This window comes from Lutjanus erythropterus, chromosome 14 (assembly GCF_056507025.1).
Source record: "Lutjanus erythropterus isolate fLutEry1 chromosome 14, fLutEry1.hap2, whole genome shotgun sequence".
Taxonomy (NCBI): Eukaryota; Metazoa; Chordata; class Actinopteri; order Lutjaniformes; family Lutjanidae; genus Lutjanus; species Lutjanus erythropterus.
This window is the reverse complement of record NC_139330.1, coordinates 26805540-26831673: the sequence shown is the minus strand read 5'-3', so window position 1 is coordinate 26831673 and position 26134 is coordinate 26805540. Positions and strand designations below refer to the sequence as shown.

The window sequence follows — 26134 nt, the reverse complement described above, 5'->3', positions numbered from 1 at the left end:
TGTAGCTCTACAGTAACTGTAATGGTTGACATTTTTGCCTAGAATAGTTTTCTCCAGGGTTAAGCGTGGGACAAGGGGAGTAAAAAGGGGTCTTGAGGAATATTTATACTCTAATCTCTTTGTTAAGCCCCTGGGGCTCCAGATATCAATTTCTACGTCTCCTCCCCTGCCTCCTTCTTCCCTCTTCCTTTTCTTTCCTTCTTCTCTCCGTCTATCTATCCCCCTCTTGTTCTTGTCTGAGGGGGTCAGAGAGGAAGACAGTCAGACAGGGAGGGGATGTTACTGATGCTCTGTTACTCACCCACACAGACATCTGTATGCAGACACAGACACACACACACATATGACCATGCAAAGCTGAACCTACTTGTAGGTCCAGCAAACTCAGTGGCTCAAATGAGAACAAGTACATACGCGTGTGCATAAACACACACTCGGGTGTCTGCACATAGATAAACCAGTATGAAGACACAAGTAAAATCTTTGACTCACATTGACACGCACACAACAGACACACACACACACCCACGCATGCACTTGGATTGATAAGACACACAGAGGAGAGAGGAGAAAACACACACCCCTCCTGGCACCCACATGCTCAGAGCCCAACAGAGAGCGGCGAGCAGGGTGGAAATTCTCATGAAAGGAGTTGTATATTTGGAGAAGACATATCATTAAGATAGGCGGAGGGAAGAGGGAAGGGAGGGAAGGATGCGCAGAAACTTTCCATCTGCTCTTTTAAAGAACATGTTATTGCTTTTCTCACTAAAGGCCTTTCTCTCCCTCAACCCGCTGAACCACAGCCAAAGGCCGTTAAGACACCAGAATCAGTCACAGACAATATTAAAACTGGGCGACTTGTTGCTGAGCGAGGAACTAAATCACAGTGTTTTGACAGATAGGAGCTAATTTGGTGGTTTAGAAAAAAAAGGAGGACAAAAACAGTTTTGATGTTCTGGCTTTCGGGCCTTCTTTTCCTGGTATCTTTTCCATTAAGTGTGTGTTATTTTCCAGCTTGAAAACTCTGGCACATTTAACACTTTGGAGAATGTGTTAGGGGTAGGATGCAGTGTTCGGATCTTTTACAAAGGTAAAAATAGCGATGTCGCAATGTTAAAGCACTCAAGCATTCACAAGTTTCCAAAGTTCAAGTTGGGTTATCAGCAAAATGTACTGAGAGCATGAAAAGTAAAAGTTCTGACCCTGCCAGTGTCATCATCATATTATAACTAATGCATTCATGCGTAAACAGCATTTTCACATTATAGCAGATGCAGCTAATTTTGGCAGTTGTTATATTCTGTAACCATGAATCATATTATGAGTTTTTTAAGTGTAGTTTTTCCTCACCACTTTCAACCTGGTGCTTGCTCTTGGTGAGGACTGTGTGTCTTTGTAAATAACATTATAAAGAGTACAGTTGCCTACTTTTTGTATACTTGAGTAAATAAACGTATAGTCTGCCATTTGCAGGATGTGTGTTTCCTAAGTAAAAGTTGTGTTATCAGCAAAAAGTAAAAGTGCTTATTATTCCACAAAATGGTCCTTTATAGTGTTTATTATTGCTGCATTAACATGTTAACAGCATTTTCATATTGTAGCTGACAGAGGTGGAGCTAATTTTGCCTTTTATTTTATTATTATTTTTTTGATTTTATTTTATATACTTCTGGGTAGTTTATTCTGTAATGATCAATCATATGAGTTTTTTATGTGTAGTTTTTCTTCATCCCTGTTACCCTAGTGCTTGCTCTTGGTGAGCATTATTGGGTCTCTGTAAATAATATGACAGAGCACGGTGTAGATCTGCTCTGTATGAAAACTGTCCTGAGATAACTCCTGTTTGATTTGGCTCAATACAAATAAAAGTGACTTGACAAGAACCTCAAAAATTTACTATTTTCCGTACTTGAGGAAATAAACTTAGATTGCACTACTGTCAGGATGTGTGTTGAACAGATCACAGTCATGCCACCAAGCACATTTTTCTCCCACTGCCGCTGTCTGCGATTGTGATTGTGTGCGTCTCTGTCTCTGTGTGACTAGTTGTGTATAGCTGTCTGTCTGCGTGTGTGTGTGTGCTGGGAAGCCAGAGGGAGGAAAGCGCTGAAACAGGGTGTACTTGTGCTGTTTTGTGGCCCCTGGCGTGGCTGCAGCCCCCCGATATCACGAGGCAGACACTCCTGCTTCCACAGATCTGAGGCACCTAGAATGGACACAGTGATCGTTTCATGTTCGCTCAGCTTTGTTTGCTGAGAAGAAAGCCTCAGAAGACACATGATTAGCTTTCCTATGTCAGCAGTGAATGTGCGTGTTGTCTATATGTGAAGACATCAGATGACACAAGCCCTAAAGAGTCATGTTTTCTCACTTTCTGCACATGTGGGCAGGCGAGTGGCGCCCCAGTTATGCAGCTATTTTAATTCTGATATTATCTGATCAGTCTACATTACGGTGTAGATTCTTGTGCACAGGCGCACACACAGTAAATGAATGGGCAGGCAGCTCGCATGCACTGATCCACACAGAGAAAGGCGCACAAAAATGGTTGCAGAAAAGTAGTGGACACAAATTTGGCCAGAGGCGACAATGCAATTATAACTTAGCGCATGAAATTAGCCTCCTTGTGTTCCCATTCCCCACAACCAATCACATGGACAAGGGAAGGCTGGGAAAAATCTGTCTCCTCTCTCTCTGCTGGGTCGTCCCAGCATTAAACACAATCCTGTTCATTATGCACTGAAAAAACTGTAATGAAAAAATGAAAACACTGGCGCCGCACTGATTTTGCACGTCTGATTGACTATTAAGTGTGTGTGCTCTTGTTAGACATACTCTATATATTATACAGTGGCTATTTGTGGCATCTATTGTTGGTCAACATAACATGGGAGAATAACTCAGTAAATGTCAGGGTTCTGTCAGGGTGGCCTGTTCCAGTCATTCAAGTAAATACATTCTAGTCGAAGCAGGACACATTTTGCGTTGCCGCTGAACAGCTGAAACACTTTTTGTCGTCGATTTGCGTTAATGAGCGACTCTTTTGACATTAATGGCATTACTGGTTTAGCTTTTTAAGTTCTAATTTTTCCTCCTTTGAGAAAAATGTATTTGCCAAATTATCAGCCTAAATGAAAGAAAGAAGAGGAACTTCATTTGAGGAACTTCATTATTCATGCTTAATCCACCTCAAAATAGCAGCTATTTTAAAAGTTAAACGTCCACAAGCGTTTGTTAAAGTTAATACTAGATCACAGTTTTTGTGCAACAGAATTAAATTTACCATGATTCAATTAGGTTTAAAAATAAATCTTTGTCAGAGCAACCCAACCAAAATATGCTTTTTTTTCCTCTTGACATTTATTTTTTGAACTGATAAAGAGAACTTGTAGAAATTTGCCAACAAATTATGTTTTTAATTTGCCTGTGACAAAAATGGCTGGCACAATGAAACCACTTCTACATAAAGGATCATTCAGTTATTTTTAACGATTTCTTTATTTCGTAAATGTGTACATAGCACTTTTGGAATATATATGGTTTCTAGTTGATGCTATCCCTTCAACAATCTATTTTCTCCCTCCCCCCTGCTCCTCCCTCCTCCTCCTCCCCTCTTTTATGGCCTGCCTATGGTGTTCAGCACAGTCCATGTCTTGTCTCAGTCATGAACAGCACATTGTCCTCCACGGACAAGGCTCCCTGCAACTGTGATACCCCCCTTGCTCTAATATAAATCAACACACTCCCCGAGTTCACATTTATCCAATTTATTCATTCTATATATTTAAACAGGTGGCTCGATTTTAACTGTTCTCAGCTGGATTCTCGAGGACAGGCCGCAGTCACTCAGTGGTTTATATTTAAACACCGGGCTTGAAGTCAGCTTGGGTTGTCTTTCCCACAACTGGGCTGTTGTTTATCGTGTATTCATCATGAGTCTTTAGACAAATATAGAGTAATGTCAGAGTGAGGTCATTTATTTTTCTTCAGCGCAAATTGTTTTGTTTGAACAAATCTCCCCTAAAAGTGACAGCCTGTAATGTGAAGGTGATGAGGCTTGATTGAACATACACAACTGTTTGAACCATGAAAAATTCAGATCGGTCTTCCTGACGTCATCTGCCTGAGATTGTTCAACACAATGTAGTGTTAAAACCATTCCCCAGTCTAAAATATGGCCCACATTTCCCAGTAAGCTTGCTGGACTTTAAGTTTACTACATTATGTCACAAAATGCAAATGTTACTTTTGATAAAATAAGACTAAAAATGAGATATTGCAAATAATGTTGCAAAAGATGAGCTAAAATAAAACAGAGGGGGTACCACCATAGATCCTTGTGGAACTCCACATTTATTTCTGAGAAATATTTCACATATTTTACAAATGCGGTCTGCAGTGTTAAGGCACAGGATGTTTTGTAGAGAGTGTTTTCATAGTGTTTCATCAGTCCAAAGGTTGGCCATGCTGGCAGTACTGACAGTAGATAATGCCGGTATATAGTTTAAGGTATATAGTATAGTTTTAACCATTAGTAAGATGACTGCTTTTTGCATTTTTTAAGTGCTTGTCTCTTATGTTGAATGTCATTAAAGAGCTGCTGTCAGTCCATGCTGCTTGCAACAATATGTTATTTTATTCTGCACAAGCATTTTGTGACCCCCAGAAGTGTTCTCATGACAACCTTGAGGGTCCCAACCCCCAGGCTGAGAACCACTGCATTAAGAAAAGATAAAAAAGAAAGTTTATCATCTGTTTATATGTGTGAAAATTCATTGACATTAGAGAAATGTGACATTGTCCCACCCTCTCACTGGCAGCTATTTTGATATTTAATATTTAAAAGCCTCAAAATTAGATTAAATGCTTTGCTGAGTGTGATTTGGAGGACATTCTTGTTCCTGTGTCAAGCTGCAACTCAAAAGGATGAAAGCTGGAAGACTTTCTGTACTTAAAGTTTCTCACGATCAGTTCTGTAAAACTTCAAAAATCATTACAGCAAAGTGGCAAACTTAACAGAGCCATGTTATTGTACCAGCTGCAATAAGGATACAAGCAAACAGCAGCAATATAGACAAGAGATTCTACATTCTCTTGTCTGTATTCCATCGGGTTAACGTTACATATTCCCCGCTCACTGATTACATATGCAGCAGGGTGAAAGGGGGGCCGTCGACGCGAATATATTTGTGTAAGAGGCTGCCTAATTACCAGAGCTGGTTCTCCACTTCACTTAACTTTCTAATTGGCTTGCCTTTTTGGCTGCCATTAATTACAAGATTTCATATTCCATTAATGATCGGGGGGAGAGAGGCACGTTAACGTGCACACACTCACACATTCTTACAGTATACATCCAGATAGACACAGGCACATACTGGCACCTACGCACCAATGAGCATGAGCACACATCTCATTTTCTACCTCTCATTACGGAGTACGGTTTTGTGCGTATCCATGCGTGTGCGTGTGTGTGTAACCTGTGCCCTGCAACAACTCTTTCTTTACTAAAAGGCACATCAAACCTCTTTTTCAACAACAAGAAGCTTCATTAAACAATTTGTGGTCAGCCTTTTCTCATAGGTGTTATCTTTCTCTCCTGCAGCATCCCTACCCGTCAGAAGAACAGAAGAAACAGCTGGCGCAAGACACAGGCCTCACCATCCTACAAGTGAACAACTGGTAAGTCATTTCAGAGTTTACATGCAGTCGATTTCAGGGGTTTGTGGCCCCAGGCTATCCAAGTTCTTAATGATCGGAATTAATGCCTCCACTCCACCCCTATTTTCATCCTACACACACACACAGAAACACACACACGCCACTTACCGAATCGTCCTCACCTAGATCAATCCATCTAAAGAGATATGGCCTGGAGTGATTTTCCAAACCAACAGCCTAACTCAGCCCAAACATGAGCACCCATGTTAATTAAGAGTCAAACTACCATCTGAAAACATCCAATAAAAATCATCCAACATGCAAGTTGGATGATTTTATTGGATGTTTTCCCAGTTATACAAGAATGATTACCGAGAAAGTGGTAGCTCTGAGACTAATTACAGGGTTTTACTTTGACTGACTTATTTTGGGGTTTGTGGCTTTCTGTAGCACCTTTTACTGTGATTAACATTTGTTTTAATCAGTCGGTGAATATCTCATTTAACATTTATTCTCTCTTGGTAAAATTTTAACATTTTTTCCCAGTACATGCAACGTATTATCCTTGAAGCTAGCTTAAAGTTTGTTTATGCCTTCCTCAGAGATGGTTGGCCATGATGGCAATGGCAGATTTGCACTCAAATGAAGAATTTCAACACCATGAACTTCAAAATTCTGACAAAGTGCTGTTAGTTTTTAGCCTTAAATTGTAGGAACAGCTGCTCATTATCATCTGATCATTTCAATAGTTGTACAATGAATATATATTATTTTCCTACATAGTTATTTATTTCTTTTTCACAATGTACACTGTAAATGCTCAAGTTAAGCCCAAACCTTTATGTTTTGAAATAAGCTAAAACAAGTTTTTCTGACCTGTTATCTTTTGTTTTTTTGGATAATTTACTTTTGTTCTTTAGATAATCTTGAATCTTTGAGAAACCCTCAAAATTTTGTGTTTCACTAATTGTTCACAGTGACCTATGAAGTCAGTTTGGGTGCTTGAAATGAAATGGTTGCAGTTGAAAACATTAAATGATTTACTATTACGCACTTTCACTTAAGTGAATTTACTAAAAGATTAAAGTTTTTTTTTAAAGGAGAAAGTAAATCATCTCAACAAAAGATTATTGGTTGGTAAACTTTTTTTAAGGTTTATTTAAAAACTTTAGAGTTAGAGTTTGATTAAAAATGTAACAATTTATTGAAGACATTTACCTGTTTTCCAGTGTAGATAGCGATGATGACAATGACAGATTTGTACTTTGAATAAAAAATTCTAAAACTGTAGACTTAAATTAAGAAACAAAAAAAAGTAGTTAAAGTTTTTATTGTTACATTACAGCAGCAGCTGCTCACTAGCCTCTGATCATTAATCTGTTTTACAATTATTTTATCTATTGCCCAATGACCATACACCCTTTTTACATTTTTATTTAGCACTTTTTCATAATCCATTTATCATTTTAAGTTGCCCTTGTTAGCAAGGAGCCTGGCATAGAAGCGTGCAGCATGGTTGCTTTTGCAAATTAAAGCTCTGTAAGTGCCAACTAGCCTGTTAATTGGGCGTAAGCGTGACTGGCTTGCGCCATAAAATAAGGTTGCTAACTAGCCGTTTTAACCTTAGGTAGCTCTGTAAAAGGTAGAAAGGGGCCCTATGTCCTTGTGCGGCTAGTCTTATCAGAGAGATGGCTATCAGCACATGCTTAGTGTTATTAGCCATGTCTAATTAAAGGGGCTGGAGTCTGCGTAACTGAGGCAGGGTCCAGGCTGAGGGTGTTTGATCTGAGCGGCCCTTAAAATAATCCTTGAAAGTATCAGTCAGTCGCTAGGTGCGGGCATGAAAGCGGAGACTGCAGAAAGGCAACAAGCGGCAGAAGGACGGAGAGAGTTAAAGAGGCAGACGGAGTGAAAAATAGATGAAGAGAAAGAGAGGGAGATAAGGACGGAGGGAGAGAAAGAGATGAGACATGATAAATCCCCATTACCAGCAGTCTAATGATGTTAACATTATTCCCCGCCATTGTTCAATCTCAGACCTCAGAGACAGACAGACGTTAGATTAGGGTATGGTGTATCAGTCTATGGAGAATTAATTTTATACTGGGCCAAAAATAATGCACCCACACACACACGCACACACACACGCACACACTTACACACACACACTGGCTGAAAAAGGCCTCCTGACCAGAGGGAATCCTGTAGAGGTTATCAAATCACGTGACCCCTCTGAAATCCATGGGGGATCAATTCTTACAGCTGAGATAAAGCCGAACAGTGTGTGTTTGTGTGTGTGTGTGTATGTGTGTGTGTTAGAGAGAGTCAGACAGACAGTCACATGAACAGTAGCTTGGTCACTTAAGGCTGACTGTGTGCTCTCATTCTGTTTGTTGTTTTTATTGGTAGGGGGATAGCAACACACCCTGAAGGTGTGTGTGCATGTGTGTATTTGTGCATGACCAACACACACTGTGTAAATCGTGGGAGGTTAATCTTGGTTTGTGGAAGATGTTGTGTGTGTGTGTGTGTGTGTTTGTGTGTAAGAGAGGGGAACCGGGGGTGGTTAATCTAAGGGGTATTAGCTGTTAAACCCTGCATGCTGGGATCCCGCTGCCCCCTCACATTTCGCTGTATACAAGTGTGTGTGTGTTTGTGTGTGTGCACAGTTGTCCAGAGGCATATTTCCATGCACGGTTGTTTGAGCAAGCAAACAGTACACTGTAGCATGGAAGGGCGATTGAGAAGGAAAACAATCAAGTGAAAAGATGGGGTGTCGAGAGAGATAAAGACAAAGAAACGAGAAAGAGGGAATGAAGAGAGGTGGAAGAGGAGAGGACAGAAAAAAAGATGACAGAGACGTTGGACAGATAGACGGAGAAACAAACAGAGAGAGACAGAGACAGAGAGGTTACGTTAGGGGAACTGCCATTTCGCAGGCGTGTTGTTGTGCTGGTTGGGAAGCCCCGTCATTGGGTGTCTCCATAGCAACCCCCGGTGATGTTACCTCCTGACCCACTGATTTGGTGAAGTCAATTTCCCTGGCTCTGAGTGTGTTTGTCGGTGTTGTTCATGAACACATACGCACACACAAATGCATGCATTTCTAAATTCTCTCAGAGTTTCACACACACACACACATGCACGCGCGCGCACACACACACACACACACACACACAGACACACACACACACACACACAGTCTTTCTATTACTTCAGGGGACATTACATTGACTTACATTAATTTTCTGGAGACTTACTCTCACCTGCCCCATAACCACAACTTGCTTAAGACTAATCTTAACCTAAATCTAACCTTACCCTAACCATAACCATAATTCCCGATAACGAACACAAGTCCCCACAACATGAGTGAGTAAACAGGTTCATGTCCCCACAACATGAGTAATTTGCATCCACACACACACATTTTCTCATGCATTCACTTGCACTGAATCAGGTCTACAACTGTGACATCAAGCCAAAGAGGATGTCAGGAAGCATAAAACACTTAGTGGGAGTCTGTTTCACGGTCATACCCCCGGCCATGACCATGGCCGCAGATGAACCGCAGGTCATCCGCGCTTGTTGTCCCAACAGGGGAAGACCTAATGATGACAAACAAGTGCAGGTGATGAATAAAATGCACAGTTCAATCCTGTCACAAGTTCCAGCATGGATCACACACTCTTCACACATCATTTTTTTAAGCACTGGGTCACCAAGCCACTAAAATTGGTGGCCAAAGTACATTTTTGGTGGCCCAAATTAAACTTTTTGGGCCTTTTTTAAATGGTTTTATTGATAGGAAAGCTGAAGATATGGTAGGAAAGGCGGAAGGTGGGTGACATGCAGCAAATCAAACTCACAGCCACTGCAGAGGACTCAACCCCAGCACATGCTCTACCAACTGAGCTACCAAGGCACCCCCAAATGTAAACTTGGAGGAAAGTGGCATACTCTTTCCAGACACACAGCAGTACATTAAAGGCCAACTTTATTGTGATCGTACAATCATACAGAGTACAATTATACAATCAAATTCAAATTTAATCCATCCTATTAGGGGTGCCCAGGAACCAACTCCAAGTCTAATCCAGCACCTCAGTGAGTGGCCATGACTGGTGCATTGACCTAGCATACATGTATTTTCTTGCGGGTGGGGGAAACCGGAGCACTCAGAGGAATCTGTTGCCCGCACAGCAAGAACATGCAAACTACACACAGAAAGGCCATGTCCGAACTGGTATTTGAACCCATGATCTTTTCGCTGTGAGGCTTAAGCGCTGACATGCCAACATATTGCCCTTTACGCCCTTAGATGTGTCATATTTTAGCCACTTAAATTCCTGCTTCCATTCACTTCTAGATTTTCATTGCCGTTTCATTTTTTCATAGTACACCTTTGTGCTTTAAGTTCTCCTGGACAGGCATAGTAAACCCTTACTTCAGTAACCCTGATATGAGTAGCTAGCTGAAGACGAGTACTGTTCACTGTTTTCACAAAATGTTGAACTAAAAGGAACAAAGGAATCGGGATGTTTGTGGAACTGTAATGCTGTGTTGGGCATAAAACTTGGTGGCCATAGGTCACCTACACGGAATATTTGATGGCCATAGAGTCACTTCTTGTGGCCATCAGGCCGTTGTTAATGTGGAACCCTGCCCTGTCTTCCTCTCTCTGTCTAATACACACACATTCTCTTTATTCTCGTGTGCAATGTACTCTCCGTCACATATATATATACTCACACACACTATCTTTCATACACACACATTTTGTCTTTCTTCCTCTCTCTCTCTCACACACTCACACACACCATAGATGTGTTAACACACATGTCGGTGTGTATTATTGATGAGCGAGCACGCGGTAGGGCTCAGCAGATTAAATAAAAATGCTAAAGGCCGGCAAGGGGCGCAGATCACTCATGAATTATTGGCAGAAATACGCTGCACTAGGGAATCTCAATTTGAATGGAGAACGTGTGTGTGTGTGTGTGTGTGTGTGTGTGTGGTAATGCATGTGCACATTTACACGGTGGAATCATATACCGAGAACACATACTGTACACACCTAAATGTAAATACTCACACACATCCCTACATACAGCTCATACAGTATACACACACACATCCTACAGACAGGTAACGTATGTACACACAGTGAATGAGTGTATTGTTTCCACACACACACATAGGTCACCACATGACACAAACACACACTTACACAAACACTTATGCACACAGAGTTGAACTCTCACCAACGGTTTTGTAACATACACACACAGGCATGGAATTAAACATACAACAAACATGACAAAGCTATCTTAATGGATCCGTGTTCATTATACATACTGTGAAAGAATAAGCAAATGTATTTTAAATAATACATTAGATACACAAGGCCAGTATTTTACTTACATTTTGAAGACATATATCATGCAGTATATTTAATTGTTGACATCTCATTATGATTTTCAGTCAAAAAACAAAAAGAAATCATGTTGTAATGCAAACCAATATTCAGTCACGTTCAGAAACAGGAGGCTAAGATGCCTCGGAGAAATAATGAGTAAGAATTTTATTTTTAAAATATAGTTTATTACAACAGAACCGGTGACATTTAAGTTGAAACATTTTTTATTTTACTTCATTTCACTGAGCGATGAAACTTTCCCTGTCCCTCATGAGCCACATTCAGACAGAGTCAGGTGTTGCAGCGAAAACACCAGTCATCTCATTCATTTTGAATGGGGGTAGTGCGTTTAGGCTGTGGGGGTGGAGGCCGCAGGGGATGCTGAAAAAAGCAGAAAGTTGAAACAGTCAGAACAGAGTGAAATGTCATTGAAACTTAATGGACCAAATGATGATAATCTCACAGTTGTGTCCTCATTTTGTTTATTTTGTTTATACCCAGCTATGACATCTGAGTCTGGCTTGCAGTTTCCTGCAAAACAGCGATAACACAAAACTTCATTTGGTTTGTGTGTTTGTTTAAGGGTGATAGAGAGAGAGAGAGCATTCAGCTGGTCATGCAAGGTAGAGACTGAATGAGGTGTGGGAGCGCTGGTGGTGAGAAAGTCGGTGAATCAGAGAAATAACATGTTATTTCCTGATTGTTTCACCACAGTCATGTTCTAAGCTCTGATAAACACCGCCGACACTCCTGCACAGCCCTGCAGCTAATCGCAGCAATGTTTGATTCTGTTTTAATGTGACCATAGGCTGATGTGGGAGTGGTGCCTGATGATGAAAGTGCACATCCCGAAGCATAAAATATCAAATCTGCTGAAGATCAAACAAATCTTAAGAGGCATTTATTTGCAGTGCACTTGTGTTAATTAAAAACTCAAAAGAATGGAGCTGGACTATTGGAACTGTCTGAACTGTTCAGTTAAATTTGATGGACGTTCTCTGCTTAACTGTGACGTGAACGTGGGATATATATGGATCAGTAAAGAATGAAGTCAGCAGTAATTAGATCAGAAAATTAACCAGTTTGTCCCAGATTTAAGTCTATCAACATCCACAGTCTCTAAATGTCCTTGAACCGTACAGCCTCTACCTGCTCACACGTTGTGAACCGTTCTGAATCATGCGTCAGCCAATAGCTCAAAGTGTAACATATAAAATGTCTTTCTCTCTCCACTTTCTCTTTCTCTGGCTACAGTCAGTATCTCTCTGCTAAGTTCTCCTAACGCTCCGCTGATGTAAAAATCGATGGCGAGGTCATCAGGTTTCCCTTGTTGGCTGCCCCTCCCCTTCCTGCCTGCAATTTAATAATGCCCCTTTAAAGGCAGTGTTTAAGCCTCGCCGAGCGATTGTTTTGTCAATAAGACCTCCTTTTACGAACGTCTTAAAAGCATAGACAGGGGGAGAGAAAGAGGGAGAGAGAAACAGAGAGAGAGGTAGTATTTAAGAGGGCAGAGTGGACGGACGCTGAGGCTACTTAGGAAGAAGCGGCGTGGCACGCACGGACATATACGCCGCTTATCAGGTTTCAAAAGGGACGAGCAGAGGGAGAACAGAGGTGAGGGAAGGGGAAGGAGAGAAACTGAGAGAGGGAGAAAAAAGAGGTGGGGACGGGCGAGAGCAAAAAGAACAAGGAAAAAGACAACATGGATGGAGAGGAAGCACTTACTGTTTGTTTTTTCTTTATAGTAAAAAAATGTTCAGACAGTTTTGGTGAATTGTGTTCATGCTAATAAAATACACTGTATCACAATTCAGGAATGATTCCATATATTCTGGATATTTTTCTTAGGTTTGGCCATTGTTTCAGGCAGTCATCATAATGCCGTACTGTTCTGGGGACGCTGTGACAAAGCTAAAAGAAATCAGGCAGAACAAGAAACAGTCAGACGATCAGACAGGTTTTAAAGCCAAAGAAAATAAGGACAAACCATGAACTAATTACTCTGTCTGTTGGAAACTTCCCTTACAGTTTCTTGAACAAGTTTCCGGGTTGAACTTTGATCTGCTGCACTTGCTATAGTTGTGAACACATACTTTTCCTGTGCAGTGAGGAATTATTACCAACATTTTGTGTGCACTAATCAATTAAAGTAGTGTTTTGAAATTCTTGCTAAACTGTTGCTTACAATCAATCTGATCTGCTCTGCCTCTGACACAACTGTAAGAAAACAGCCCAAGGTCTCATATGTTACTTTGGTGAATGCACTGTCTAAAATATATACATATAGGAATTTAGTGGAATCAACTAATCTTTTGTCAATATCATAAATATATGTTATATATGCTATGTTAAGCATACGTTATACATAAAAATAAAAAGTTTTATTTCGTCAAATTAATTCAACTTAAAATTTCTGATACTTGCTTACAGAACACTTCAAAATGTAAAAACATGATTTTGTCTAACTTGAAGTCTTTTGACTTGAAATAATGAGTTGAATGAATGTACTGCATATAGTTAAATCAAGTCATTAAATTAAGTCGAGTTCAATTTTCAAAGGAGACAGGATCAGCATATCAGCAGACATCCCAGCATGCATTGTTTGAGAGTTAACCCCCCCGAGATCCTTCTGTTTTATTGTTTTTATACTTTGAGAAATACATGAAAACTTGCTGTTTGTCTCAATGAACATTAAGAAAGACATGGTTGCTCTTTTTCTAAATAATGAAAACATGCAAACAAACGGAAACCACAGTTCCTACCCACTTAAACTTAAAATATAATATATTTAAGCTCCTTGTGTGGAATGAAATACTGATTTTTCAAATCAAAAAAATGTTGAAGGAAATCAAATTTATTTAAATTTTTTGTCAGTGTGATGAAGAGTTGTTTATTGAACTTAATATCTTAAGTTTATTTGACTACAAGTGTTTATTTGTTTTGAATTATTGCAAATTTCAAATTCAATCAACTTAAAATTTCAAGGCAGCCCAAACACTTTTTTAAGTTAAAACAAATGGTTTATTTTTACAGTGTGGAATGGTATCACTGCTAATAAGACCCAAGTTGTAAGGTTTTAAAAGATCAGAATGATCCTTTAACAGATACAATAGAGAGACAAACAGGTAGAGTGAGAGGAGTTGCATGGTTCAGTATGTTGACAGGATTGAGAGAGAGATGCTGGAACTTGTTCGCAGAAAGCCTTCTGAGGTGTGTGTGTGTGAGTGTGTGGGTGTGTGTGTGTATGTGTGTGTTTTGGAATTACCAGGCCCAGTTTCAGTCCATGCCCTAGAGCCTGTTTCATACACTGCAGCTCTGTTGAGTTGCTTCAGCCTGAAACTCCCTGACATTACAGCAAATACCACACACACACACACACACACACACACACACACACACACACACACACACACACACACACACACACTTGACTAGATATGACCTCACCCTCAGATTTCAACCCTTTTAAAATTAAAATGTGAAAATCATTTCAAAAACAATATTTTCTTCCCTCAGTTTGAAGTCTGTTGCTACCAATCGCCTCTTACAGGAATCTTCAGCCTGTGCAGACACGACCCTGTCTTTGCTGTATTATGTCAACACAAGTGTGTGTAGACCTGTGAGTTTGTGTGTGTGAATGTGTGTATGTGCTTATACACATATAGGTGTCCATGTGCAAAGACACACTGTGAACCGAACACCATCTCTCCTCCCCCTTTCTTCCTCTCACTCTCTCTGTTTCTCTTACATCACAGCACGCCGCCCGAGGCCAAACCTGCATTTCTCTTCACTCGCCTCTCTCTCAGTCTTTTTTATTCCCTCCTCTTTTCTCCCCACTCCTCTCCCTCGCTTTTCAACCTTCTTTTGTAGTGGCGGAGGGGGGGTCCAAAACATGAAAGGCGGCAGAACGTGAATGCCAGGGCTCTGTGTCGAAGCGCACACATGGCCGCTGTCGTACTCGTCGCCATCAGTCAGTTGTTGTTCTCACGCTGGTGTTTTCTTGTGTTGATCAAAAGCTGTTGTGAAGTGAATCAGCGGGGACACGGCGCAAGTGTTTTCTGCCAAAAATTAAATATCTGGGAAAAATAGGACACCTACTCCGACAATTAACAGCTGAGAACTGACGTTGATTTCATGCAATTAAGATAAGTGATGGTCGCGTGTAAAGGATTTGTAGACAAAGCATAATATAATGAGGCTAACAGACTGTTTCTGCTGGCACTGATGCACTTGTTGGGACTGTCAGCCGCTGACATATTCACATAGTCACAAAGAAAACAGACACGATCCCATCAGTCTCTTTTCCTCACTTCCACTCCTTTGCTGTTTGCTGACTGTGGATGTCAACTGCCTGAAACTGCCTTCACTAGTTTCTGGGCAGTCAGAGGGATCCCTGTAGCGACGGCTGCTGTGAGCCAGCAGGGGGAAGTGACACGCGCAGAGACAGGATATGACACGGGCAGTATGGGGGGATTTAGGTCAACCACTTTGTGTTTGCAGCAGTCACCACTGCAAGCCCTGTCAGCAGTACTGGCTCTGTGTGACACTGGTCATCTGTGTGTGTGTGTGAACTGAGATTTTGTTCTGAGTGGCTAGGTTTGTGTATGTATTTGTATATGTGGTAAACAGAAACACACACTATATGTGTTTGCATGCGGATACATTATGCAAATTGCCACCAAAAAAGTAACAAAGTACAAATACTTTGTTAGTGTACTTAAGTAGAGTTTTCAGGTATCTATAAGTTATTCTTCTGGCAACTTTTTACTTTTACTCCCTACAGTTTAACACAAATATCTCTACTTTCGACTCACATTTTCAAAATGGTACTTTAATTTTAATGCATTTGAGGGGAATTATTGGGTATTATTAGGTACACTTCAATTGAAGGGACATGTATAAGACTCTCATTACACTGTTAAAAGGATGTTATGACACCTGTCATGAACATAGAGGAGTCTATGTGAATGTTAATGAGTGTTGTCATTAATCGGAAACCGGTCAATTATTTAACTTTCAGTGCAGAGGTGTTTGATTGTCTTTGTTATGACAACTTGACATTAGCCAAGACAAAAATGAGACCATTATAAGTGTGCACTGAATATTTTCCTTGACCTCAAGTGAAGAGGTACATTTTGGAATTGTCAAAAAGGTGTCATTAAATGTTATAAGGTCACTTGTAATGTTAAAACATAAACCTAAACTTTCTGATACTCTCAAGTTGTCATGACAAAGACAGTGACAGCTTGGTTAATGTCCAATTGTCATAACAAGACGTCATTTGCTTGACTAATGCTGTTTTAACAAAGACATCTCAAACTAACCCTAACCCTAAGTTGACCCAATAATACGTAATGACAAAAGTCATAAACATTCATAAAGACTCCTTCATGTTCATAACAGGTGTCATAACCCGGTTATGTCAGTTTGCAATATTTTACATGCTGCTTTCCTACCATCAACACCGATTTCATCCTCAATGGATGGAACAAAAACACAGAAATATCTTTCAGATGGCTACTTTTTAGTTTTTTACTTTTACTTGAGTAAAAAAGTTTAAGTAGTTTCTTTTAGTTGAGTAAAGAATGTATATATTGCCACCTCTACAAAAAACCCACAAGGAGAGTACTGCTAACAGAGCTTCAACATGAGCACATAGAGCAACCCACAGTCACTCGTGCTCATACATACATTTTGATCCAAGCCCAAAGGCTAAAGGACACAGACTCTGTCCAATGTTGTGTTTGTGGAGTGGGCAACACAGGACAGCCATGTTGTTTCTGGGTAAAGCCAGGCTTCAAGCCACAGCCTCTCTTTGGCAGTGATGGATGACTGGCCGAGTGAGTCCAAGACTGTCTGAATGTGTGTGAAGGGAAGCAGGAACAGAGATAAAGGCAGTGATGGAGGTCACATGTGACAGCTACGCACTCCCCTCAGATGTCACATTCTTGTTCTCAGCCTTTATTTCCTTGTTATTTCTTCTTCTTTGTCCCTTGTATTCTCACCCCTCTGTTTATATTTTGCCTTTTGGCGAGTCCCACTTACAAGTCAGAGAGTGTTGCCCAGTCAGAGCCAATGAGTTCATGTATGTTTTTCAAGCGGCCAACATTTCCTCTCCATAACTCCAAGAGGCACCTGGTTGTCATGGACACACACACATACACAACAAACACACGTACACACTGAGCTCTTCTCCAGTTTGTGTGTTTGTGTGTGTGTGTGGTTACCACAGCCTGTCGCTCCACTCTGTAAAACCAGCTTTAGTGGTAGATTCATGGCTCTCTTAATGGACACTGGGCTCTTGGGTAGTGGAGCAACAGTGTGTGTGTATGTGTGTGTGTGCTTACATACTTGTACTTTATGTGTGCGCAGTAATGGGGATTAAGTGACCCCATGGCTGCTCTCAGTCTAAAGCTCCTTTTAAATTTCACACTGTTTTTCTTATGTTTCCCTCCATATGTAGCGCTAGATCCAACTAATCCACCTCATGTTATTAGGAGTTGGATCAGCAGAGCTGCATGTATTGAATGTGTGTGTGTGTGTGTGTGTGTGTGTGTGTGTGTGTGTGTGTGTGTGTGTGTGTCAGTGAGTGTGTCTGTGTGTAGCTAGGCATGTATTTGGAGATCATTCAGGAACTATTTGCCTGCCAGAAAAGACGTATACGTACTGCTGACTCAAAACACAGGCCTGCTGTCTAATAACAGCTTAGCTGCAGCATTCAGACCCCAACATGACCTCACTCCAACTTTAACTTGTGTGTGTGTTGCATATTGCGGTAGCCCTTTATAATAACCATCATTAATTATTGGTAAATTAATAATGATTGATAAAATGATAATTAATTATGTTTACTAATATTAGTAATGGTATGATTTGTGCTATTTTATTATTGATTTGTGTAATAAAAATAATTTGTTTATAAATTGAATGAGAGACTATCAGTTACATACTTAATCATTCTCTGTTTAAAGTTTGTTCCTGCACACACTATAATAACATTTTATATACTATATTAAGTATTTGTTAATGATAAAGATGGCAAATAATTTATACACCTTTAAGAAATTATTACACAGAGAGATGGACCAGATATTTGTAACACATTGTCGGTCATTAATTAGTTTGTAAACCATCTATAAATATTATTTGGACGGCTATACTAGCGTGTGTAAATTGTGTTACCTGAACTCACATAAATACACTGTAAAATATCATAAAGGACTTCACTCGAAACAACTAATCTTTTCTCATTACCTTAAAGTAAATACGAATAAATAGATGAATGCCAATGAACTCATTAAATTAAGTTTTGAAAGAAACAATTTAATATCTTAAAATCATTGTTTTCTCAAGTAATATGGATTATGGATGTTAATGTTGTTTAGAAAATTTAATAAATGGTTTATGAATACAAAAACAAATATTTGAATGTTTGTTAACGGTAAAATAAATATTAACTAAAGTGTAATTAACTAGAAATGTACAATTTTTAAATGATGGTTATCATAAAGTTTTACACTTCTTGTTTTTATGCGTCTGTTCATGTGTGAGCATGCATGTTTGTTTATGTCTGTAATAGAGCCACAGCTAACCCCAAAGCAAATGTCAAGTACCACACCTTAATTCTCCACAGACCTAAATCACTCAGCCTTTTTTACATACGATGAGGCTGAGGAGCAGAGAGGATCATGGGACCGAGCAGGGTGTATGTTTGTGTGTAGGAGCATTATGGACGTATGGCATGTAGCTATTTGTAGCCGTTTGATTGGTCTGGGCAGCTTTGAGGGAAAACAGTGAGAATATTACTGGCTGACAAGTGAGCACATGTAGTAAGGTGAGTGCGTTGAGCACATTTGTAACTCTGTGTGTGCATGAAGGCATTTGTACGTGTTGAAAGCTGCATGGAAATATTGAGAACAATACAGTGTCTTTGCACAATATTAGGTATGGTTTACTTTTTGCACAATCTGTCCCCCATATTCTCTTTTCCTAAGTGTTTGTGGATTTGTGTGTGTGTGTGTGTGTGTGTGTGTGTCTGTTGCAGAGAACAGAGTTCTCTAAGCAGCTGCGTTAGTTTATTTAAACTAATCTGACGCATCTAATCCAAGCATCTGACCTGAGAACAACACTGAGGGGAGAGAAAGAGAGGGAGGGAGGGAGATACGAGAGGGAACGAGAAGGAGGTGATTTACGAGTTAACTCGTCAACTGAGGAGAACAAGGCTAGAAACTCATAACTGTAATTCCCTCACACACCCACGTGCAGCACACTCTTGCACATACATATACACACCTACACTAGTATGCAGGTACGGGCGCTCAAATGCACTGCCACCCTCCTGCTGCGTATGAGATCATGTGTGAGCTCTGTAATAAAATAAGTACTTACTTAAGAAGATGGAGATGTGCTGGGACACGGGATGGGATAATAAAGTTCTGCAGGGATACAAGGTGAGATATAAGAATTGGAATGGGGTGGATGGTGTTAGTGGTAGTGCCAACATGCTGTGTGAGTGCTTATCTTGTGATTTATGACTGGTGCCTGTATTTGTGTGGGTGCACAAGTGAAAACCGTCTAGAGCCCGACTGATACCGGATTTTTGGGGTCAATGTTGATATTAGGGAGTAAAAAGAGTCTGATATTGATATATCGGCTGAATGTACAGAATTTGGACTATATACATAAGGACACATTTTTTGCAATGATTCTTCAACTTTTACTTTTGTTAATTGTGTTAAAAAGAGTTAAAAATATATAAAAAATGCAAATAGAACGAAATATATATAATGACATTACATAATAGAATATATAAATATATTATGTGTACATATATTAAACTAGAATTAAAAGAGCAATTTGTAACAACTGCTGTAAGTTGCTGTAAGTGGATGTCAGTTGTCTTACTGCCATTAACATATTGCTGAATTTAACTCTTATAAACATCTACTCCTTCTAAAAGATTATTAAGGATTTGTTCTGAATCATAAACAGACATTTACTCATTCAGCCAACACATTTTAAATCTGATTCATTTAAAATAAAGCAAACAGTAACACAAGTTATGGGCTGGAATAGAAATTTCAAAGGAGAACACATCAGCTGTTGCCCTGCTGCCAGAGAAATGAGTATTTCAACTTGGTATGTTTCCTTAATCTCTGAAATTGTGGTCATTTAAGCAAATGGTTCACATATACATAAAATGCTGCCTATAAAGTTAAAAAATAAAAACAATCATTATGTTCTGTTTTCATATTGGCACATATTGGACAACATATATGCTGATATCGATATAGATCAATAAAGCTTAGAATTGGTCACCTGATATATTGGTCGGGCTCTAAAACTGTTTTTAAAAAAATGTGTTGTGCAGTTTTGTATAAAATAATAATAAGTATGTAGGGCTGAATTGTGTAGAAATAATCAGTTTTATAGAAGTAGGATTGTTTAAAAATTTCCTTCTGAAGAAACAGTTCAGATAAAAGAATTAATTAACAGATTTAATTCAGATAAATAACAGAACAGCACCTCAGTTTGCATTAGTGTGTGTGTGTGTGTGTGTGTGTGTGTGTGTGTGTGTACACACGGCTCTGTGTGTGTGAGTAGGAAGGATATATGGGCAAGGCGTTAATTGTGGTTGAGCAGCAGACAATCGATGCTAGGCGCAGTGACAACCTGATGATAAGCTACATGATTCCACCCGTCTGAGCCCGCTTTCTTTTTACTGCTTTTAAATCAAGTTGATTGGCAGCCAGGACGACTGTGTGGTTATACAGTTATTTTAAGAGGCTCTCAGATTTGAATATGCATGTAAACCCCTGTCGGCGTGCGCTGAAGTCCTGACATGCGTGTGTGTGATGTTGAAATCTCCGGCTCTGTATAAATGTTAGGTGTGTGCACATTCTCTCAGATTACTAATGTAATATTGGTAGTGAGTGCAGAGGACGTGTGTGTGTACATATGTGTATGTGCACATGTGTGTGTTTCTGTGTGTCTCATATTACTAATATAATATTGGTGGAAGACTCAGGAGATGTGTGTGAGTATGTGTGCCAGAGAAATTGAGAACTCCACATGAATTTAAATCAACGAGCTTGCCGAGTAACCTTTTGTATATCCAATCTGCATCTTTCCACTGCTCGTTATTAAATTATCCCCTAATTGGTCACGCAACAAAGGCAGCTGATGAAAAAGACAATTTCTTGCTTTTAATTGGGCATTTCACGTGTGCTTCGTGTACACCTGTGTGCGGCTGCCTCAGCTCAGAGTGTCTGTGTATGTGTGTGTGCGCGTGTGTGCGTGTCTCGGGTGTAATGAGAATAGGACATTAGCAAGGGCTTGGCAGACGCCGTTGCAATCAGTTCCACTCTTTCTAGAGAAGGAGGGAGAGGGGCGGGAGGATTAATCCAGACATTAGCAATCTCAGAAGGAGAAATGGATCGGAGGCAGAGCAACAAAGAATAAAATTCACCCAGTTTCCTCGTGTGACTTTTATGTTCTTCAGTTGTGGCTTCACATGTGGCCGACATTTTTGATCCACTGTACCATGGGTACGTGCATATGTCAAGCATGTGTGCCCATGCTGGGAATTCCCTGAACTGCTCTCAGAAAAATAATGTTCTCGAATTGGTTCTACAAAGGTATTTGTTGGCAGGTACATGACATTTCAAAGGTCTGAAAAGTCTTTTAACCTGGAACTCTGCAGAAACCAAATCACTGTAAAGCCTTCATATTGTGCACAGACTGTATAACAATGTATGACGATGTGTCTGCAGCTTGCAAATGCTGTCAGTCTTTCGTGATTTTCAGTCTGGATCTACAGGTTATTTTAAGATTCTAGCTGGCTCTGTGTTCACCCTCATAGTGACTGATTTTGTGTTTGTGTTTGGCCATTGGACTTCCTATATGCTTCTCTGAAGCTGACATTTTTTAATACCTTACTTGTCTGTAATTAAATGAAGTAAGAGCAGAGTAAGAGTTTGCATGTTCTCCCTATACTTGCATGGTTGTCCTCCATAGGCCTGGGCAGTGTTAAAAAAAAATTACAATATTAGTAACTTTATACTTCGTTTGCGTACCTCTTCTTTAGTTTTGGTGGCATGTCGGCACACTGAACTCAAATACACCACAGTCAACTTCACCACACCACAGACTGTATGTAGCTTTTGGGTGCTAGCTGTAGCTGTGGTAGTGGCCCATTCACAAATTGCATACAACTAGTAATTTTCTTTTAGATCTGGGTGCAAAAAGAATTGAGTGCAGGTATTGTTTGACTGGAGAGGTTTTCATACTACTTGGTAATGGGTTATTTCAGTCAGTACCAGACCTGGAAAGGCCTAGTAGAAAAATACTATTATTTGGTTTTGCTCTGAGCCAGTCACTGCAAGTGGGATTGGCCCGCTACTGCAGCTAGCAGGTACATACAGTCATTGGTGATGAAGTTTAGCATGGTGTATTTGACAAAGTTGGCAGATGAGTGTGCCAAGATGCCACCAAAATGAAAGAAAAGTACTTTATTGGTATCTATATCACTTTGAGAGTACTGATATTAGTAGTGGTATCATAATTTTTTAAACGATATCAAGCCCTAAAGAAGAACCATTATTGGTTCCAGTTAGCACCTGTATTTTTCTGTGTGTACACAAGGCCAAAGTTACTTTCCTTCCTGTTGCTTGTCTCCTGCTTTTGGTGTTTCTTGCCCAACTTTAGGCGTACCACCAGTGGTGTGTCACGCCAAAATAGCCCAGCTATTGTTGCACTGAGCAGAGCTGAATAGTGCAGCTCATTGTGTTGTGATGGGAGGCAGGGGAATGAACAGGCCATAAACACTGGCCCTATAGCACCCAGGGGTCGTGCAAAGGTGAAGCCTCACTCCCCCTAATAGAGGAGCTCCGCTTTTCTCCACTCTCCCTCCCTTTCTTTCCTCTCCATCTCTCCGTCGCTCTTCATCTCTTTCCGAGTCTCCCCCTTTCTTATTTCCTCTCTGTTTTCTCTCCCTCACCCCTACCTCTCTGTCTCTCACAGTCTCCCTCTCTGTCAGCTTATTAACGGTCACAGCAAGAGTGTCTGGTTTGCAGACCAGAGCCCCTTGCTTTTTTTTTTCTCCCCGCACTCTCTCACTCCTCCTTCCCTCCCGTTCTCCCGCTCTCCATCGCTCTGTTCCCCTGGCTGCTATTATGAGAGGCATTTTATCCTTTGTTCCAGCCCCCATGGTGCATCTGGCCTCAGATATGGGGACGACGGGGACAGGAAACCGGCGAGAGTTTTTGCAAGGAGGAGGGGGCTCGTGGGTTACAGTGTGGGTTTGCTGCTGGGAGGTGGACCGCCAGTTTCCACCATACAGGGAAGGAATGATAAGGAGGGAGCAGGAGAAGGAAACAGATACAGAGAGGGACAGAGGGGCAGAGGCACTGGAGCTGTTCCTGTAGGAACAGTAACAGCACTACACTCTTAGAAATAAAGACACTAACTAGAACCATTAAGGATTCTTTGGCTTATCCCCAAAGGAGAACGCTTTTGGTTCCTGGTAGAACCTTTTATAAAGGATCCTGGAATCCTATCTGAAAGTTCTATCTAGATAAAATAATTGGTAATACCATCTGTAAAGGGTTCTACCCAGAGCCTCCTATGAGAGGGTTCTACAGAGAACCCTTCTACTGTGTGATGGTTCCACCCAGAATCCTCTCTGGGTTCTATCCAGAACCTTTCCACCTTTCCACCCAGGGGGTTCTACCAATAACCCTCATATATCGCAGGGGTTTTAACCTAGAACCCATCTTTCTTTCATAAAGGGTTCTAAATGGAACCCTTAGTCCTACAAAGAACCCTTGACAAACCATTTTTCTTTTCAAAAAAGGCTTTTTCAGAAGCAAATATTTTCAGGTAGAACCTCAGCTATTCAGGAAAAACCCTTTTGGAACACTTATTTCTAAGAGTGTAGAGATACAGTTGAGAAAGAAGAGCATAAGGGATGAGAAAGAAGGGATGAAAGAGACTGAAAAGTGAAGAAGAGATAGAAGAGTGTAGGATTATTACTTTACTGATACATACTCTATTTAATCCTCAGTAAGTAAGCACTGGTGCCATATTCTTGGGAGGTCAAATCATTTTACAGGTCCATTACATTCCTCCCTGATCCACATTATACGAGGAACAAACGCCCGACTTTCTAAGTACTGCACACCTATTGCCAAAACAACCTCCTTTGTTGCATCAGTGTTTTTGTGAGGGAGGCAGGAGCGAAAATTAGGCGAGAGACAGGACAGAGAGGCAAGGGGACTGCAATGAAAGACAAGAGGAAGGAGCTGAAGAGAAGGAGAGGTCAACAGTTAGTCAGCGCTGGCCCCGAGTTGACCTCGTCCTTCTATAAAGGGCCCGCAGAGGAGAGTAGTGGAGGAGATAGGAGAGGAGAGCTAAAGGAATGCTCAGGCCTCCTTGCCCCCTCGTCCTCGCTCCTCCTCTCATATCTCCCCCAGCAAAACAGGGTAGCAAGGGAGGAAGGGAGGAAGGGGGGGGGGGTGTTGGTGATAAAACTCCAGACGTTCCCTCATTTGATGGTGCTCTGCCATGTCAGTGCATTCTTGCATTCCTCCCTACAAGCTCTCTCTGTTTCTGTCTCCCCCCAAATTCCAATTCAACGTTATAACCAAGAAAATTACCAAAGAATCAAGCTCAAAGGCTGACAAGATCCCTGTCGCTTCTGTTTCCTCAGATCGTTTCACCTCAGAGAAAGCACCGCTGGCACCCCTGTCAAAAATTAACAATTTTTCTAAAGCGGCTTACAAGATATAACAGAGCAATTATATAAAAACAATGCAGGGAAACAATCAGGCTGCTAATCATTCTGCTATCTGTCTCCGCCACTCTCTGTCTCCTCACTTCCCTGCAGCTCTGCCTTCAGAAGGTGATACAGGAGAGATAGCAGGCAGAAAATAAAAGGAGGAGCACCATAAAGCAGGAATATTAAAGAGATATAAAGCTGGGGGGGGGGTTCCATTTACTAATCAGGGGTCAACCAGATGCACCAGCTAGTGTCCCTTTGTTTCTGTTCTCCCTCCTCTCCTTTCTCAGATCTCTTAAATGCTCCTTTTTTTTTCCAGCTTCAGAAGCGTTACGCGACTATTGTTTCCTTAAAGTTCAGCTAATGCCCCCCCCTCGTTTTAAAGATGAAATAGAAGTGTCCGGTGGAGCAACAGCAGGAACACATAAATCAAGTCAGAAGCCCCAAGAGTCCCCTCTCCTTGGGGTCATTACAGGTCAAAGGGTCATTTCAGAAGAGGTTAGGCTGAGCAAGGCCAGAGTGCTGCCTGTGTGGGTGTGTGCGAGGGCGTGAACGTGTGTGAATGGATCTACACTCTTAGAAATAAAGGTGCTTACTAGAAGCTTGAGGGGTTCCTCACCTTGTGCTCATAGTTCTAATGAACCAGCCCGCAATTTATTTCACAAATTAGGTGCTTGGACTGGACCAGGACCTATTGGTGGAGAAAGCCTGTCTGAGAGTTCTACCTAGAATCCAACACAAAGGGTTATACCTAGAACCATCTGTGGTGAGGTTTCACCCTCTATGAGAGGTTCTACAGAGAGCGATTCTTTTGTGTAAAGGTTCCATCCAGAACCCTTTCGGGGGATTGTGTCCAGAACCTTTTCACCAGCATGCTAACAAGAACCCACACAGGGGGCTTTATTGAAAAACCATTCATATTCCTATTCCTTTGGTCTTATCTAGATCACACTCAGGAGGTTCTACCAAGAACCCGTTTATATTCCAGTTGTTTTATCTAGATCTCACCAAGGGGCTTCATTGAGAACACTTTTATATTCAAAGGGGTTTATCTAACACTCACCCAAGTGGTTCTAACTTTTTTATATTAATATACAAAGGACCTTTAATGAACCCTTGACAAAAGAGTTCTTAACGGAACCCTTGGTCTTACAAAGAACTCCTGCCAAACCCTTTATGCAAAAAAAGGTCCCTTTTGGATCTATTATGTGTAAGAGTGTAGGACAGGGAGACAGATTAAGAGAGTGTGAGTGCAGAGGAAAATGAGTGAGCAG

General features: G+C 40.8%; 1 protein-coding gene across 1 annotated transcript in view; it reads left to right on the top strand.

Moving 5' to 3' along the window:
- The window catches only part of meis1b (Meis homeobox 1 b), a 110401-nt gene that overhangs the window by 69905 nt on the left and 14362 nt on the right, over nt 1-26134 (top strand). Inside the window, exon 9 of the mRNA XM_084736010.1 lies at nt 5609-5685. Within this exon, the coding sequence (XP_084592136.1) occupies nt 5609-5685 (77 nt within the window). The remainder of the gene's footprint in view (nt 1-5608; nt 5686-26134) is intronic.